The following is an 18931-nucleotide window of genomic DNA, read 5'->3' on the forward strand; positions in this document are numbered from 1 at the left end:
ACTTGGAGTTTGCCAAAAGGCACCTAAAGGACTCTGACCATGAGAAACAAGATTGTCCGGTGAAGCAAGATGGGGGCAGCATCATGCTGTGGGGATGTTTTTCAGCTTCAAGGACTGGAAGACTAGTCAGGATCGAGGGAACGATGAACGGCACAAAGTACAGAAATCCTTGATGACACTTACCTTCCAACAGGACAACGACCCTAAGCACACAGCCAAGACCACACAGGAGTGGCTTCGGGACAAGTCTCAATGTCCTTGAGTGGCCCAGCCAGGCCCAGACTTGAAACTGATTTCAACATATGGAGAGAACTGGAAATAGCTGTGCAGCGACGCTCCCCATCCAACCTGACAGGGGATCTGCAGAGAAGAATGGGAGAAACTCCCCAAATGCAGAGTACTGAGTGAAGGGACTGAATACCTGTGTAAATGTTGTAATCAGTTTTTTATTTTTAATAACATTTCAAAAATGTATAACCTGTTTTTGCTTTGTCATTATGGGGTATTGTGTGTAGATACAATTCTATCAATTTTAAAATAAGGCTGCAACGTAACAGAATGTTGAAAAATTAAAGGGGTTTGAATACTTTCTGAATGTACTCTATTTCTCAACTTTCCTATATTTACAACAGGAGTACAGCCTACCTGGCTGGCATGAAAATGAACCACGGGGAAAGGCATCCTCCATGCGCTATTTGAGTGGATAGATGACATGTATTTTTTCCGCTGTCCCTGTTTCGAGAGCATGATAATAGTCCATTCTAAATCGAAACAAATTTCACACAGAACAGCCACACTCTGGCTACCAGTCAACAGTTTGGACACACCTATTAATTCAAGGGGTTTTATATTTACTATTTTCTACATTGTAGAATAATAGTGAAGACATCGAAACTATTAAATAACACATAAGGAATCATGTAGTATTTCTTCAAAGTAGCCACCCTTTGCCTTGATGACGGTTTTACACAGTCTGGGCATTCTCCAACCAGCTTCACCTGGAATGCTTTTACGACAGTCTTGAAGGAGTTCCCACAATGCTGAGCACTTGTTAGCTGCTTTTCCTTCTTGGCAGTCCAACTCATTCCAAACCACCTCAATCTTGAGGTCGGGTGATTGTGGAGGCCAGGTCATCTGATGCAGCACTCCATCACTCTCCTTTTTGGTCAAACAGCCCTTACACAGCCTGGAGGTGTGTTGGGTCATTGTCCTGTTGAAAAATAAATGATAGTCCCACTAAGCTCAAACCAGATGGGATGGCGTATTGCTGCAGAATACTGTGGTAGCCATGCTGATTAAGTGCGCCTTGAATTCTAAATAAATCACTGACGGTGTCACCAGCAAAGCACCATCACACCTCCTCCTCCATGCTTCACGGTGGGAACCACACATGCAGAGATCATCCATTCACCTACTCCGCGTATCAAATCAAGCGTTGTCTTTCACGAAGACAAGGCGGTTCGAACCAAAAATTGACTCATCAGACCGAAGGACAGATTTCCACCGGTCAATGTCCATTTTAGAGGTCGACCGATTAATCGGAATGGCCGATTAATTAGGGCCGATTTCAAGTTTTCATAACAATCGGAAATCGGTATTTTTAGACACCAATTTGGCCTAATTTTTTTACAATTTATTTATTTATTACACCTTTATTTAATATTTTTTTAACTAGGCAAGTCGGTTAAGAACACATTCTTATTTTCAATGACGGCCTAGGAACGGAGGGTTAACTGCCTCGTTCAGGGGCAGAAAGACAGATTTTCACCTTGTCAGCTCGAGGGATCCAATCTTGCAACCATACAGTTAACTAGTCCAACGCTATAACCACTTGCCTCTCATGGACTCCACGCGGAGACTGCCTGTTACGCGAATGCAGTAAGCCAAGGTAAGTTGCTGGCTAGCTAGCATTAAACTTATCTTATCAAAAACAATCAATCATAATCACTAGTTAACTACACATGGTTGATGATATTACTAGTTTATCTAGCGTGTCCTGCATTGCATATAATCTGACTGAGCATGCAAGTATCTAACTGAGCGGTGGTAGGCGGCAGCAGGCTCGTAAGCATTCATTCAAACAGCACTTTTGTGCGTTTTGCCAGCAGCTCTTCATTGTGTGTCAAGCATTGCACTGTTTATGACTTCAAGCCTATCAACTCCCGAGATGAGGCTGGTGTAACCGATGTGAAATGGCTAACTAGTTAGCGTGGTGCGCGCTAATAGCGTTTCAAACGTCACTCGCTCTGAGACTTGGAGTGGTTGTCCCCCTTGCTCTGCAAGGTCTGCGGCTTTTGTGGAGCGATGGGTAATGCTGCTTCGAGGGTGGCTGTTGTCGTTGTGTTCCTGGTTCGAGCCCAGGGAGGAGCGAGGAGAGGGACGGAAGCTATACTGTTACACTGGCAATACTAAAGTGCCTATAAGAACATCCAATAGTCAAAGGTTAATGAAATACAAATGGTATAGAGAGAAATAGTCCTATAATAACTACAACCTAAAACTTCTTACCTGGGAATATTGAAGACTCATGTTAAAAGGAACCACCAGCTTTCATGTGTTCTCATGTTCTGAGCAAGGAACTTAAACGTTAGCTTTCTTACATGGCACATATTGCACTTTTACTTTCTTCTCCAATACTTTGTTTTTGCATTATTTAAACCAAATTGAACATGTTTCATTTTTATTTTAGGCTAAATTGATTTTATTGATGTATTATATTAAGTTAAAATAAGTGTTGTTGTAATTGTCATTATTACAAATAAATAAATCGGCTGATTTATCGGAATCGGCTTTTTTGGTCCTCCAATAATCGGTATCGATATCGGCGTTCAAAAATCATAATCGGTCGACCTCTAGTCCATTGCTTGTGTTTCTTGGCCCAAGCAAGTTTCTTCTTATTGATGTCCTTAAGTAGTGGTTTCTTTGCAGCATTTTGACCATGAAGGCCTGATTCACGCAGTCTCTGAACATTTGATGTTGAGGTGTGTCTATTACTTGAACTCTGTGAAGAATTTATTTGGGCTGCAATTTCTGAGGCTGATAACTCTAATGAATGTATCCTCTGCGGCTCATGTAACTCTGCGTCTTTCTTACCTGTGGTGGTCCTCATGAGAGCATGTTTCATCAAAGTGCTTGATGGTTTTTGTGAATGCATTTGAATAAACTGGAACTATCGACTGACCTTCATCTTAAAGTACTGTCATTTTTCTTTGCTTATTTGAGCTGTTCTTGCCGTTATATGGACTTTTTATTTGACCAAATAGGGATTTCTTCTACCTTGTCACAACACAACTGATTGGCTCAAACGCATTAAGAAGGAAATAAATACCATAAAATTGAACTTGTTAATTGCCACACTTGTTAATTGAAAATCATTCCGGTTGACTACCTCATGAAGCTGGTTGAGAGAATGCCAAGAGTATGCAAAGCTGTCATCAAGGCAAAAGGTGGCTACTTTGAAGAATCTCACATTTAAAATACATTTAATTCAACACTTTTTGGTTACTACATGATTCCATATGTTTCATAGTTTTGATGTCTTCACTATTATTCTACAATGTAGAAAATAGTAAAAATAAAGAAAAACCCTTGAATGAGTAGGCTTGTCCAAACTTTTGACCGGTACTGTATATTATTTAGTATATTTAAAGACAATATTATATCAAGAATAGTGTGATGGGGGACTATTATCCTATCACTTGTGAATGATATATTATAACTTGTGAATGATGCCAAGCATAAGGCAAGAAATGGCACATGCTTCCCCCCCCCCCAAATGTTTTCGAATCAGTCGCACACCTCATGTTGTCTTGCCCATAGGCCTATATGTTTTGATAAGGTTTGTATCACAACTGAAGTGGCCAAATAACATCTTAAAATGAAGCACATTAATCCGCTTTACAAGGGGTTTGGAGCCACCTTTGTAATAAAAGCATTACATGCGTAATCGCATTTGTGGTCACTTTTGAGAATATTTTCCTGCTAATGGAACATTTGTGCTTATAGCCTACAGCTGTGTGCACGTTGCCGGGCTTATAATGTGAAGAAATAGCCTAATAGCTTAAAATGTTGATCAACTAAGTGTTCTCATCTGTTGCATCATGCTCATTGCTTAAAATAGGTTATTTTTTTGCTAGTGGCTGTGTTTATTTGGGATCTATCGCATCCCGCAACTGGAAGATTTATTTGTCGTACAGAATAGAATAGGTAAACTTTTTTTGTACTACGAGGGATAGTAGATTGACATAGGCTAGTGCTTTTGCTGTTTGTTAGGCCTACTCATCTTATTGGCTGACGAAAATAAATGTGGAGAGTTCTTCCAATATCCTCAATATGCGCCTCGGAATTGGATAAGGACCCGCGCAGTTGCATCCCCGATGTTTCGCTCTTCACTTGTAGCCTGTGAGAAAGACCCGATCGCGTGATGGAGAGCCATGTGAGTGAGAGGTGCTTTGACATGCAGCCAGCCGGTAGTTCTAATTATTATATTCAGCCCAAGGGCACAACGGCCACTGGCCGCAACAGGCATGGATTTTTTCAGGGGGCATTATGGCCACAGAAGGGGATGCAGACGGGTAATTCAAGGCATTATCAAGTGCTTGTCAAATTGTGAACGGGAGGCTGATTTAAGTGTGTACAGCCTAACATTTATTTCACAACCAAACTCTAAATTAAACATATAGGAGAACCTGTTTCTTTGATAACCGTTCAAACCCAGAAGAGCCTCATGTGCCCACTCCCTCAAATAGTTAAAAGAAAATAGCCTTTCTATTTTATTGTGTTCAATCGTATTCTTCATACTATGAAATGCCACAGAATACTAAGTAATATATGTTCTTCTGAAATAGACGACATTTTCTTCATATCATGTTTCTTTAGACGTGTGTAAAATACATATATTTAATGTGATGGCGTAGGCTATATTACATGAATTTATTAGACTTTTTAAAATGTAAATGTTCCAAAAGTCTGCATCAGTGGCTTGTAGGCTATGCGTGTATCAAGCAGATGCTAAATGTTTGTTAATTAACGGTCAATTACCGTGAGACTGGCAGTTATTTTTTTGACAATCACCCGCTGACAAAATGTCGTGAGCGCCACAGCCCTAGGTAGGACATTGGTATTTGTTATGTATTCAAAGACTTTTAGATAGACAGCTCTAATGCCCAAAACCTTTTTTATCATGGACAGCGCCATTGGGCACTTTCACCATTTTGAAGCAGTCAACTGTGTGGGACTTCCTAGAAGTTAAGGAACCTTTGCTTTATACCTGTTCAGACAACACCCTTCAGGGGGCAGTTAATCACCAACCTTTGTTTTATACCTGTTCAGACAACACCCTTCAGGGGGCAGTTAATCACCAACCTTTGTTTTATACCTGTTCAGACAACACACTGCAGGTGGCCGTTAATAACCAACCTTTGTTTTATACCTGTTCAGACAACACACTGCAGGGGGCAGTTAATCACCAACCTTTGTTTTATACCTGTTCAGACAACACACTGCAGGTGGCCGTTAATAACCAACCTTTGTTTTATACCTGTTCAGACAACACACTGCAGGGGGCAGTTAATCACCAACCTTTGTTTTATACCTGTTCAGACAACTCACTGCAGGGGGCAGTTAATCACCAACCTTTGTTTTATACCTGTTCAGACAACACACTGCAGGGGGCAGTTAATCACCAACCTTTGTTTTATACCTGTTCAGACAACACACTGCAGGGGGCAGTTAATCACCAACCTTTGTTTTATACCTGTTCAGACAACACACTGCAGGTGGCCGTTAATAACCAACCTTTGTTTTATACCTGTTCAGACAACACACTGCAGGGGGCAGTTAATCACCAACCTTTGTTTTATACCTGTTCAGACAACACACTGCAGGTGGCCGTTAATAACCAACCTTTGTTTTATACCTGTTCAGACAACACACTGCAGGGGGCAGTTAATCACCAACCTTTGTTTTATACCTGTTCAGACAACTCACTGCAGGGGGCCGTTAATAACCAACCTTTGTTTTATACCTGTTCAGACAACACACTGCAGGGGGCAGTTAATCACCAACCTTTGTTTTATACCTGTTCAGACAACTCACTGCAGGGGGCCGTTAATAACCAACCTTTGTTTTATACCTGTTCAGACAACTCACTAAAGGGGGCAGTTAATCACCAACCTTTGTTTTATACCTGTTCAGACAACTCACTCCAGGTGGCCGTTAATAACCAACCTTTGTTTTATACCTGTTCAGACAACACACTGCAGGGGGCAGTTAATCACCAACCTTTGTTTTATACCTGTTCAGACAACACACTGCAGGTGGCCGTTAATAACCAACCTTTGTTTTATACCTGTTCAGACAACTCACTGCAGGGGGCAGTTAATCACCAACCTTTGTTTTATACCTGTTCAGACAACACACTGCAGGGGGCAGTTAATCACCAACCTTTGTTTTATACCTGTTCAGACAACACACTGCAGGTGGCCGTTAATAACCAACCTTTGTTTTATACCTGTTCAGACAACACACTGCAGGTGGCCGTTAATAACCAACCTTTGTTTTATACCTGTTCAGACAACACACTGCAGGGGGCAGTTAATCACCAACCTTTGTTTTATACCTGTTCAGACAACTCACTCCAGGTGGCCGTTAATAACCAACCTTTGTTTTATACCTGTTCAGACAACACACTGCAGGGGGCAGTTAATCACCAACCTTTGTTTTATACCTGTTCAGACAACTCACTCCAGGTGGCAGTAAATGCACCCTTTCATAGACGTAGTAGATGCGTTTGGCCCCTACTACCATACCTCCCCTAACCCGAACGACACTACGCCAATTGTGCACCGTCTCATGGGTTTCCCTGTCGTAGCCGACTGCAACACAGCCCAGGATCGAACTCTGATCTGTAGTGAAGCTTCTAACACTGTGATACGCCGCTCAGGAGGCCCCTAAAAATCCTTCTTTAACCTGTCGCCTCCCCTTCATCTACACTGATTTGAAGTGGATTTTACAAGTGACATAAATAAGGGATCGTAGCATTCACCTGGTCAGTCAGTATTTTGTAAATGGCAGTTGTTCCTAATGTTTAAACCCGTCTGTCTGTGTGTTATGATTGACAGGTACATGGAGTACTTTCCCCTACCCTCCAACACCAGCTCAGACTTTTACTATGAGAAGAGCGCCAACTACTTTGACTCGGAGGTGGCTGCACGGCGGGCGGCTGCCCTTCTGCCCAAGGCCAAAATCATCACCATCCTCATCAACCCTGCAGACAGGGCATACTCATGGTACCAGGTGAACCTCTTCCCACTGTTCCATTTCCAACACCAGACTATATTATAGGGGTAGCAATTGGGTGAAATGCTGTGGGTGTCTTGAGGGTAGCATCATTCCTTTTCCAGGTCAGCTGTACTGCTGATTTCACTTGAACTTGGAAATAAAGTAGCTAATATCCTGGTGGAGAAATAGGTGATGTACCGGTATGTAGGAGTGAGAAATCAGTTGGAATGCCCTCAGCAAGGGCACTGGATTAAACTGGCAAGGTAGACTGACTGTCATATCTGTCTGCTCTGCCCTCAGCACCAACGTGCCCATGACGACTCAGTCGCCTTGAAGTATACTTTCCATGATGTCATCACTGCTGGCCATGACGCCCCCATCAAGCTGCGGGTGCTCCAGAACCGCTGTCTGGTGCCGGGCTTGTACGCCACCCACCTGGACCGGTGGCTTAGCCACTACCACATCAGCCAGGTAGGTTTGGTCGTCTGGGTCCCATGTGTGCATGTTCATGCTTATGTGTTTGCAGATTTGTTCATAAGCATATGGTTTAAATGTAAACAAACATTGATGTATTCAGTCTGTGTCTATATGTACATGGTTGGTACAGTGGGTGTGTGTATAGGTTGTTGCTGGTATTTGAATTTGAGACCGCTCAGCTAGTCTATCTGACCTACTGTGGTATTGTAACTGTGGTTCCTCAGATCCTGGTTCTGGATGGTCAGGTGCTGAGGACAGAGCCTGCTGCAGTGATGGACAAGATCCAGAAGTTCCTTGAGCTGACAAACACACTGAACTACCACAATATTCTAGCGTGAGTGTCTTATTAGGCCTGCTAAACACTATAGACTAGAGCCAACATCACTTTTGTAGAAAACACATGGCAAATGAAGGCTTTTTTTTCCCGAACTGTTTGACATGTAACGTTAAAGCGTATAAATAGTACAATGCAGCCTTTTTTTTTATCTCTATTAAATTAATTTGGTGTAACAATTAAGTTTCTTACAATTAAAATGGTCAAAAAGAAATAGCTTCTTAGCAAAGGATCATTTCTCAAGCAGTAATTCTTCTAGGACTGTCTGGGAGTGGTCTGAGTGGGGAGGGGAAAACTAAAAATGTGCTTTTATTGGCAGAGAGTTTTGGAACTCTTTCTTATAGGTCGTTATCAATAAAATGTCACAATATGGTACAGAGGGTTCGATTTGGCCGCTGGGGGACAAGGAGACCCCCCCCCCAGCTCCGCTATAAAACCAATGACAACTTTTGTGCATGTGACAAATCAAATTTGATTTGAACCACGCTCCGTTTTAAAGGAATTGTTAAATAAATGTTACAGCTAACTGTTTTGTTTTAATATCATCACCTCTCAAAGAGCATTGTCAGAACTACGCATTTCTGATTATTCCACATTTAGCTCTGGCATCAGTAGGGATGCACGATGTATTGGTGAACATATCGGAATCAGACGATATTAGCTAAAAATGCCAACATCGGTATTGGCCCTGATGTCTAGTTGAACACCGATGTGCAAAACCCATGTCAAAGCTGACGTACATACCTATATAACACAGGTACATGACGTACATACCTATATAACACAGGTACATGACGTGCATACCTATATAACACAGGTACATGACGTGCATACCTATATAACACAGGTACAGGACGTGCATACCTATTTAACACAGGTACATGACGTGCATACCTATTTAACACAGGTACATGACGTGCATACCTATATAACACAGGTACATGACGTGCATACCTATATAACACAGGTACATGACGTGCATACCTATATAACACAGGTACATGACGTGCATACCTATATAACACAGGTACAGGACGTGCATACCTATATAACACAGGTACAGGACGTGCATACCTATATAACACAGGTACATGACGTGCATACCTATATAACACAGGTACATGACGTGCATACCTATATAACACAGGTACATGACGTGCATACCTATATAACACAGGTACATGACGTACATACCTATATAACACAGGTACATGACGTAATGACGCCATGTAAAATGTTGCGCTACACGTGCAACACAGCATTCCTAACCTAGCCCACAATGTCTGCTGTGTGGATCGAGCAGTCAGCAAGTCGAGCAGTCATTTAAAAGAGTAAGAACATTTCAGCGAGAAAACTCAAAGGCAAAATCCATTAACGCCAAAATAATGGAATTAATTGCCCTTGACAATCAACCGTTCTCTGTCGTGGGGGAATGGTTGATAGATAGAAGTGGTGGCGCTTGGCTTGCATGTGCAAGTTCAGAACACACAACATTCTATAATAGAACTGTGTTATTTCACGTGCCAAATTCGGCTTTCGCCGACTGGTCGGGCACCGGTACACATGTTGCCCTACCGGAGTTACACAGTAATACCATCACTGCCATTAGCTTCACAACATACTATGGAAAGTATGGGTGTTTGCATGTCAAAAAAGATACAAGTCAAATAACACTATTTTACGTTTTAAATAAGCTTTTAATTTGACACATCAAATAACAGAGTTCTATTATAGAATGTTGTGTGTTCTGAATCTGCACGTGCATGTCAAGCGCCACCACTACTATCACTAGCACTGTCAAGGCTGTACAAAAAAAGTCTGCAAACACCAGCCACGAACAATGTGTTTACATGATTTGTTTGACCGCAACTTCTGGGGTAACTTCTGAGCTTTAGCTTGGTACCTAGCTAGCACCAATACAAGCAGCCTGAAAACAATGACCAGTAGAAACTGCAGTCGTTTTCATTATTCTTAGCAATGATTTAGGAATCGTTGTGCGTATTAGCTAGGTAGCCACTTGTTGTTTGTCTATTGAAATTGAACTTGAGTTCATGAAAATAAATAGCTCGCCAGCTACTTAACCCTGTTGCCCAAAGCTAACATTATAGGCAGCCAGCTAGCTTCATCTGTGTTGTGAACCTAGCCACAATAAGGATTAGGCACAATAGTGGAATTTTCAGTTTGCCTTCAAAATACAAGTACATCTTTGAAAGTGATCCTCAGAGTTAACAGACTCCCAAACATCCACGCAGTATTGATTTTCCTCTTGAATAGTGTTCAATACACACAGGTTGACAATAAATGTGGCTCAATTCACAGTTTGAGTCCCGCAATAAGAGCTACAACCCTCCAGACATTATTTCCTAAAGGACTTAATGATGATATCTATTAATGATACATTAGTGATGAAATGTATGTTATGTTGTGAATTTGAACATAAATGATGCCCCTATTTAAGATTACTCTGTTTTTCGTACGATGTACCCAATGATTAATGAAAACGTGCTCGGTAGGTTTATGTCCTCCTTGTGGTTTTACAGACGTGTTTAATACGTCTTATTTACACACTTTATTTGAATATTTATGAAATGCATATTGTTACATTTGGTAGCACTTATTTGTTTTTCCTTCGCCTCCAACCCCTTTCCATGCGTGGAACAGATGTGGGCGGGGCCAGGTCTACATAAGGGTGCTACATTTTTTTTTTAAACGTACAAAAGCTCTGACGAAGGCCGAGGCCGATACGTAAAGCTTATTAAAGATCAGTGATACTATCAAGAGCAGTGTGCGGTTTCCTTTTTCCTTCACCTTGACCATCACGTATCTGAAATGACATGTTCAATTTATGTTCATGCATTTACTTGCTCTATAAATCTGATGATAGATCTAAATGTGAGCAATTGTTTGGCATTGAATAATCTCTCATTTGTAGTTCTGACTATGCTCTTCAAGAGGTGATGATATTACAACCAAACAGTTAATATTTATTTAACTATCCCGGCACAATTATTCATGGTTTAGCAGAGCTGGGCATCTCCTTGCCCACCAACAGGCAAATCGAACACTATGCACCTTATTGTGAGGTTTTATTGATAATGATAATGAACAAAATATAAAGTGTTGGTCCCATGATTCATGAGCTGATATAAAATAACCCAGAAATGTTCCATATGCACAAAAAGCTTATTTGAAAATGTCCCAGTTCATCCATTGCCTGCATACTCACCAGACCTGTCACCCATTGAGCATGTTTGGGATGCTCTGGAGTGATGTGTACGACAGTGTGTTCCAGTTGCCTCCAATATCCCAGCAACTTTGCACAACCATTGAAGATGAGTGGGACAACATTCCACAGGCCACAATCAACAGCCTGATCAACTCTTATGTGAAGGAGATGTCGCCCTGCATGAGGCAAATGGTGGTCACACCAGATACTGACTGGTCTTCTGATCCATGCCCCTACTTTTTTTATTATTATTTTTAAAAATATTGGTGACCAGCAGATATGTATTCCCAGTCATGTGAACTCTATAGATAAGGGCCAAATGAATGTATTTCAATTGGCTGATTTCCTTATATGAACTGTAACTCAGTAAAATCTTTGAAATTGTTGCATGTTGCGTTTATTTTTGTCAGTGTAATTTACCACATGGTGATGTCAGGCAGTTGTTTTCAACCGGCTCTTACACTAAGGGCTTTTTTTTGACTGCACTGGGCCTTAAAATCCTTAAAATCCTAGGACCATGCCCCAGGAATACCTGACATGATGACTCCTTGCTGTCCCCAGTCCACCTGACTGTGCTGCTGCTCCAGTTTCAACTATTCTGCCTTATTATTATTCGACCATGCTGGTCATTTATGAACATTTGAACATCTTGACCATGTTTTGTTATAATCTCCACCCGGCACAGCCAGAAGAGGACTGGCCACCCCACATAGCCTGGTTCCTCTCTAGGTTTCTTCCTAGGTTTTGGCCTTTCTAGGGAGTTTTTCCTAGCCACCGTGCTTCTTCACCTGCATTGCTTGCTGTTTGGGGTTTTAGGCTGGGTTTCTGTACAGCACTTTGAGATATCAGCTGATGTACGAAGGGCTATATAAAATAAATTTGATTGATTGATTGATTGATTAAAAGCAGGGATGGGTGACTTTGATGGGTGTGGGGGCCACAAAGAATATGAACTCATCATGACGGTCCACGGTTGCTTGCGGGTCTGCGTACCTACATCCGCCACATTGTGATCAAAACCATTTTTGTGGCCCCTCATTTTTGCCATGTGGTGTGGAGAAAATGTGTCAGTTTTAAAGTTTTAAAGCAAGTTTTCTGTCATTCATAGGGTGGAGAGAAATGTTTGGTCCCCCAGCTGATAATTCTAGCGTTTTAGTTTAGAAAGCTGGTTGCTAAACTAACTTAGCAATTACATGTTTTTCTGCTGATAGGGGCTAATTGACTATCTGTGAATTACATAAGAGAACTACTACTGATGCACAACCACATTTCTAAATTGCACCTTGTGTGTGTATTCTACTATTCTAACTCTCAACATGAAGTTGAGACTCCGACTGAGTTGCTAAAACATTTTAAATAAAACATTTAAATTGTTGGGAATTCATCCAAGGGTTCTTCAAAAGGGGGCCTCCCGTTGCCCATCTCTGCTTTAAAGCATTGAGCTGTTCAACACCGCTGTGATTGTGAAGGAACCGATCTTTTCAATCGGAGCGGAGGTGCTTGGTTTGTGAACAGCTTTGATGTGATTTTCAGAATGCTCTCTTTTGGAGGGATTACCATCGCTTCGACATTACCATGCCAACCTATTCCCTTTCTTCTGCTTCCCCCTGTTCATAAGCCCCCCCCCCCCCCCCATATCTGTTTCTGCCTCTGATGCTTGACCACATAATCACCCAGCCAGACTGCAGTAAACAGCAACATCTGTCAGCCACATCCCCCTGTGGACAATGGATATGGTTTGTCGCCGTGTCTCTTCTCTAAACACGAAGAGTCGCAAACCATCTGTTCCGGATGTTCCCTTTTTAATTAGGTTGATGAGCATTAATTTAAACATTTTGACTTGCCTACCTCCATTGTGTGTTCCTCTGTTCCAGGTTTGATCCCAAAAAAGGGTTCTGGTGCCAGTTGTTAGACGGAGGAAAGACCAAATGTCTAGGCAAGAGTAAAGGACGGAGATACCCCGACATGGACACAGATGTAAGTTACTATGAACCATGTACACAAACCTAAAAAATTTCTGTCTTGCCCTCAACTTAAAAACATATTAAATTATTCAACATAAAATGTTGTTACCTTGATAAGCAAGTTTTTTTTTTATATAGTTGAATTGTCTCTCCTAGAATAGATGTTATAGAAGTATTTCCTACTCTGGTCAGTGGGGCTTTATGGTCTCATTGCCTGTCTGTCTATGACAGCCTCCGCTCAGCACTTCTCAGGATGGGCATGGAAATCCACCGGATCTGGTAGTGTCTAAGGAGCAACCATAGAGAGGAGAGGGGTGTTGAGGGGGACAGGGTGGGCACTGAACTCAGGTCCTTGAAGTTACCTTGACTGTGTTGGCACAGACACCTCGGGGGTAATTAGCTGGGATGACAGGGCTCATGAGACCCGCAGAGCTGCAGTGCCCTCTGCCTGAGTTACTCAGTAGTCTGGACTAAAGCTCTCTCTGCACACTAAGTTAACTAAAGGTCATGTAACATTAAATGTGATGTTGTTCCCTGGGCATAAAAGTTAAATACTCATCATAACATTGAATATGGTTACCAAAACTAGCTGCAAGCAGCCATATACATGTACTTTTGAGTCATTTAGCAGGCACTCATCCAGAGTGACTTACAGGAGCAATAAGGGTTAAGTGGCTTGCTCAAGGGCACATCGACAGATGTTTCACCTAGTCGACTTGGGGATTTGAGCCAGCAAACTTTGTTACTGGCCCAACACTCTTAACAGCTAGGCTATCTGCCACCCCATATCTAGGGGTTCAAGCTTTGGCCGCCCAGTGCCACCATCAGGAGAAATTGGACAAGCTACTTCTGTGCTTATCACATTTGCCAAATATCAGAACTCAAAATCACAGATCACACAGTATGCTTTTGATGGATTATGTCCCATTTTTATGTTGACTACTTTAAATGTCTTCTATTCCGGAACCGCTTAACCGATTGGCACCATATTTGATATGTAAGCATCTATAGACCCACGTCTTTTAACACTCTTAATTCAAACAACATAAGCCAATGAGCTTGCATTAATGTTTTTTCCACCCCCATGAGGCCAAACTGAACCATACTCTACAGGTTAGCTAGAGTCGCAGCCCTGAGCATGTGTCAAATTCCATGACTGAGTCCAACAGATCAAGAGCTATGAATATGTGCCCGTTATAGCACCACCATGTGGTGAATCTGATTCATTCAATAACTGTCTGATTGATATGCATTTATTTGCCAGGTCACGTGCCAGGTCACGCCCACTTGAATGTTTATTAGTCCGTAGTGGCCATGTTGTTTATGATGCTAGTCTGGAAAAAGATGCATTGTGAGACCTTGGCCGTGTATCAAGTTTTGTGCAGATACATGGCAAATGTGTTCCTTGTGAGGACAGAGACCTATGTACTGAATTTCAGGACTAGCTCAAACGGGGAGAGGGGTGTGAGCTTTCAAAGTCAGCATTTTCAGTCACTTGTTATAGCGCCACCATGTGGCCAATTAGCATTGAATGAGAGGTGTGGCCAATTGGCCCTTTACCATGATGCAAGGTTGCAACCTCCAAGGCCCGACCATCTCACGGGAATTAGAATTTTATTTCACCAAATCGTCAGAAGAAAATAACCAATGGCTACAAATACCGTAGGGTTTGACCCAGCTTCGCTGATGAACCCCTAACTAGATGGGCAGCTGCTGTATCTAGGATGGGAGCTATAAACAATGTATGTTTATTAAAACATTTTCTTGTAACTATGTGCCCTATATCTGACACACTCTTTCTCTTTCATCCTGTGGCAGTCTCGCTCCTTTCTTAGGGAGCACTACAGGGACAACAACATAGAGTTGTCCAAGCTGCTCTATAAGATGGGCCAGCCTCTGCCCAGCTGGCTCAGGGAGGAGCTGCTCCACACCAGGTAGCCTCAGCACGGCCGTGGACACGAGGACAGAGACACCACCCCAACCTGACCCTCCTGTCTCCCACAGAGGGGGATGCACGTGCTCGCCCCTCGGCTCCAGCTATTCACCGCCATGCGGACTGACCAGGAGCTGAGGAAGGCATGAGAGACAGGCCCCCCCATGCCAAGTCAGCCCAGCTGTTCCCAGTGGCCCCCAGGGACCCTAGCATGGGGTGTGGGCACTCAGGAGGGAGAAGAGGCAGAGGTGAAGGAGAGACATGAACTGAGTTTAGGATTGTTCTACTTCCTTCTCAGAGAGAATGACGCTGGGGCAAAGAGAGAAGAGGGAGGGATCCCTCAACGGGGACTGATGTTATTGTTCCATCACTGAAGTTTGCACTCTCTCAGACAGACAGAGACAGACAAGGAAGACGACGTCATTTCTCTGTGCCTGTCATGAACAATACATTAGCCAATAATGGATATTCAAGTGCCAGAGTGGAATGTTCATTTGAAAGTATTTCTGAATTTATATTTTCATAATTAACACTCATATACTGCTGGATGTCTGTATTTGTTTCTGAGGTGTTGTGGTTGCACAACGCATCTGTCGAGCCTTGTATGTTCTTTTTAACTGTTCCATGTTTTTAATCTGTGTTCATCTGAAAACCTAACTGGAGCCCATGTAATTGCTACCACAGACCACACTGACCCTTGACCTTTATCAACTCAAATTACATTTGGTTGTCTGAGACCTTCAATTGAATGAATTCACAGTGGATTAAAAAAAGTGAAATCCATAATGATATACGAGACAAGCTGGCCTTGCCTTGGTCAGTGGAATGTTCCCGCTTGTCCTTGGTTGTAACTTCCTTTAATAATTAAATATTGAAACCCATTCCTAAATACCATCCTACCATGTCTGTAGAGTACACTGCAAACTGAACATAAATGTGACATGAGAAATGTAGCTGCATGTTAAATAGCTTTCAGGTAGACAATTTATCACTGAGGAGATGCGCATCATCATCATCGCCATCCGATGTGTTACTGTACCGAGCAGATCTCTTTGTTTCCACTAGTGATGGTAGAGCAAGTGGAGCATGATGTTGACTGGGTTTTTTTAACATTTATTTTGACAGCAGGTTAATGTTATAATCCACATAATAATTCACATTTCCTATTGCTGACGGATTCTTTTCTGGCTCAAATTAAGATCCTACATCTGTAAATTTGCAGTAATGCGCCTCTTATATTTGCACTTCTCATTCTTATCAAATGCCTTACCAATTTAAGACTAAATTAAGTTTTGAATTATTGATTAAAAACATTAAGCACTACATTTTTATTTTAACGTTTATTTTGACAGGGAGTCGATGCTGAGACCAAGGTCTATTTAACAGACGAGCCTTGTTTAGCACAACAATACACATCAAAATACAATATGCACCTTAAATGACACATTCATATACACAACAATACACGTCAAGTAAACTGACACATTCTCCAGTAAAAAAAGTCCCCTAACAACCGCCTGAAAGGCCCTAGAGCAGGCCTGGGCAATTCCAGTCCTCGGGAGCCTGATTGGTGTCACACTTTCCCCCATCCCTGGAAAACACAGCTGATTTAAACTAATTTCATTATAAACTGAAGATCTTTATTATTGGAGTCAGGTGTGTTGGCTGGGGGAAAAGTGTGACACATCAGGCCCCCGAGGACTGGAATTGCCCAGGCCTGCCCTAGAGGCACCAATTCCTCCCATTTTAAAGTGTATTGTAGATCATTCCACGTGTAAAGTACAACAAAAATAAAAGCAGGTCTCCCCAACTCAGTGGAGATGGAAGGGATCGCCAGAGTTCTCCATCCCTGAGTCAGGTAGCCCGTACATCTATATGTTATTAATGAGGTAAGGACTCCTGGTCTTTCCCAACTCAACTCAAGCTAAATCCCCACCTGATTTGTTCCTCTTACTGTTCCTGTAAACTTGGGCTATGTGAGAGAATAGAATGGAAGGTTATCTGTTGATTTACTCCACTGAGGAAGTCTACTGGTTCCCTTAGCCATAATGTCCTAGTTAACAGACATCACAGTCTCCCCTTTCACCTACAGTAGAATGACTTGGCCACATGCTAAATCCAACACAGGATGTTGAGGATCGTCAGTCAACAGCGACATGTCTCTAAGCTTGGCAGCATTTAGCTGCAGTGGTGAAGTTGATTTAGTATGCCCTTTGAACCGAAGCCTACTGGATCAGTTGATAGTGTAAATGGACGCCTGTAAGAAGTGGTCCTTATCTGTCCCTGTATGATGGCTCTTAGAGGTTCACACTCTGTCCCGTCATCCTCGCGCTTTATTTATCACCACAGCTTGTTGTCCTAGCTCATTTCAAAGAGTCCAATCAGGAGAGTTTTAGTGTTCTGCAAAGACTTGGGCGAAAATGAAAGGAGGTGGAATTGGATTTTGATGCTGTAAAATGAAACATTCTGAAGAGCTGGTGTTTTCTGTACAGGACACACAGGGCTTTCTTTTCTCCAGGTATTAGTCACGGTTAGAGGAATGTGAACTCGCATCGTTTCATCTGTTAGTTGCTATACAGATACAAAGCATCTAAACATATATGGGGGTTTAATGACATTTCTTTATTGTATTACAGTTCCAGTATGTACAGACACGATGTCCTCTGAATCCGTTCTCTCCCAGAAGCACTGTATTTATTCCTCAACACGAGGTGTTAGAAGAAGGTTCTGCTACAACTTTCCTGTTAAGGAGAACAGTCCTTGTTTGTGGTAGGAATTTTGCAGGGCTCCATTTTCTATTTTGTATTACTTGGACTCTTGTAAGGAAGTGTGGACTTACGAGTCCATTCTAGATTAATTGTATGTAAGGTACTGAATCATGCACCCTGTGTGGTGATACACGGATGCACAAATGCTGCTCTCATTTCAATTTGCTCGAGGAGCTGTAATATATTCACGTTTCCTTTTTGTCTTGAGCCGTTTTACAACTTCCTGTGACTTGAGCCATTTTACAATGCAATATGTGGTACAAGTGTTCTGGTTCCAAGTATCAGGGAGGGTGTTGTTGTTCCAGCCTATACATTACAGTCAGGAGATGAGCCCAGCACATCTCATGTCTGGGCTGTTCCTTCTTTACCCCACCCCAGCAAATGTCCTAGTGTTGTACTTTCAAAGATTCTGTATGACAATTCATGAGTAGTAATTGTTAATTAGCTATAAGGAAATAATCATCTGGACTGTACAATCAACCAATTGTTAATATTTTTTTTATTGTTGGTAGCTAATATTTTTGATTTTTAATTTACAAATAAAGAAACCACTGTTTTTTTTAACTCTTGTCGTGGCTCTTCATTTTCTATGTAGTTGATCTCTTGTAGCAAAGTAAAGTAACAGCTATTGGCCAGGAGAGGGAGCATCATGAAAGCTGTGTAAACTCATGTGGCTCATAGACTGTAAATTGGTTTCTTAGCTGCCAAATGACAGTAAATCCAACCCGTATCAGTTCTGCACTGCAAGCACAAACCTCCGCCATCTGTCCCTACTACTGTAAGCGCAATATTAACTCATTTCAGATCGTAGTTGACAGATTCCATATACTTTTGTGTGTGTGTGTGTATATATGTGTGTATGTGTGTGTATATACAGTGCCTTGCGAAAGTATTCGGCCCCCTTGAACTTTGCGACCTTTTGCCACATTTCAGGCTTCAAACATAAAG

General features: G+C 42.0%; 1 protein-coding gene across 9 annotated transcripts in view; it reads left to right on the plus strand.

Moving 5' to 3' along the window:
- The window catches only part of LOC110510194 (bifunctional heparan sulfate N-deacetylase/N-sulfotransferase 1), a 137082-nt gene extending 118535 nt beyond the window's left edge, over window positions 1-18547 (plus strand). For all 9 annotated transcript variants that reach the window (XM_036968305.1, XM_036968304.1, XM_036968309.1 and 6 more), the window contains 5 exons: window positions 7122-7296; window positions 7582-7752; window positions 7983-8092; window positions 13193-13295; window positions 15101-18547. In XM_036968305.1, the coding sequence (XP_036824200.1) occupies window positions 7122-7296; window positions 7582-7752; window positions 7983-8092; window positions 13193-13295; window positions 15101-15220 (679 nt within the window). In that variant the 3' untranslated portion in view covers window positions 15221-18547. The remainder of the gene's footprint in view (window positions 1-7121; window positions 7297-7581; window positions 7753-7982; window positions 8093-13192; window positions 13296-15100) is intronic.
- The last annotated feature ends 384 nt before the right edge of the window (window positions 18548-18931 follow it).

Source organism: Oncorhynchus mykiss, chromosome Y (assembly GCF_013265735.2).
Source record: "Oncorhynchus mykiss isolate Arlee chromosome Y, USDA_OmykA_1.1, whole genome shotgun sequence".
NCBI classification, from domain to species: Eukaryota; Metazoa; Chordata; class Actinopteri; order Salmoniformes; family Salmonidae; genus Oncorhynchus; species Oncorhynchus mykiss.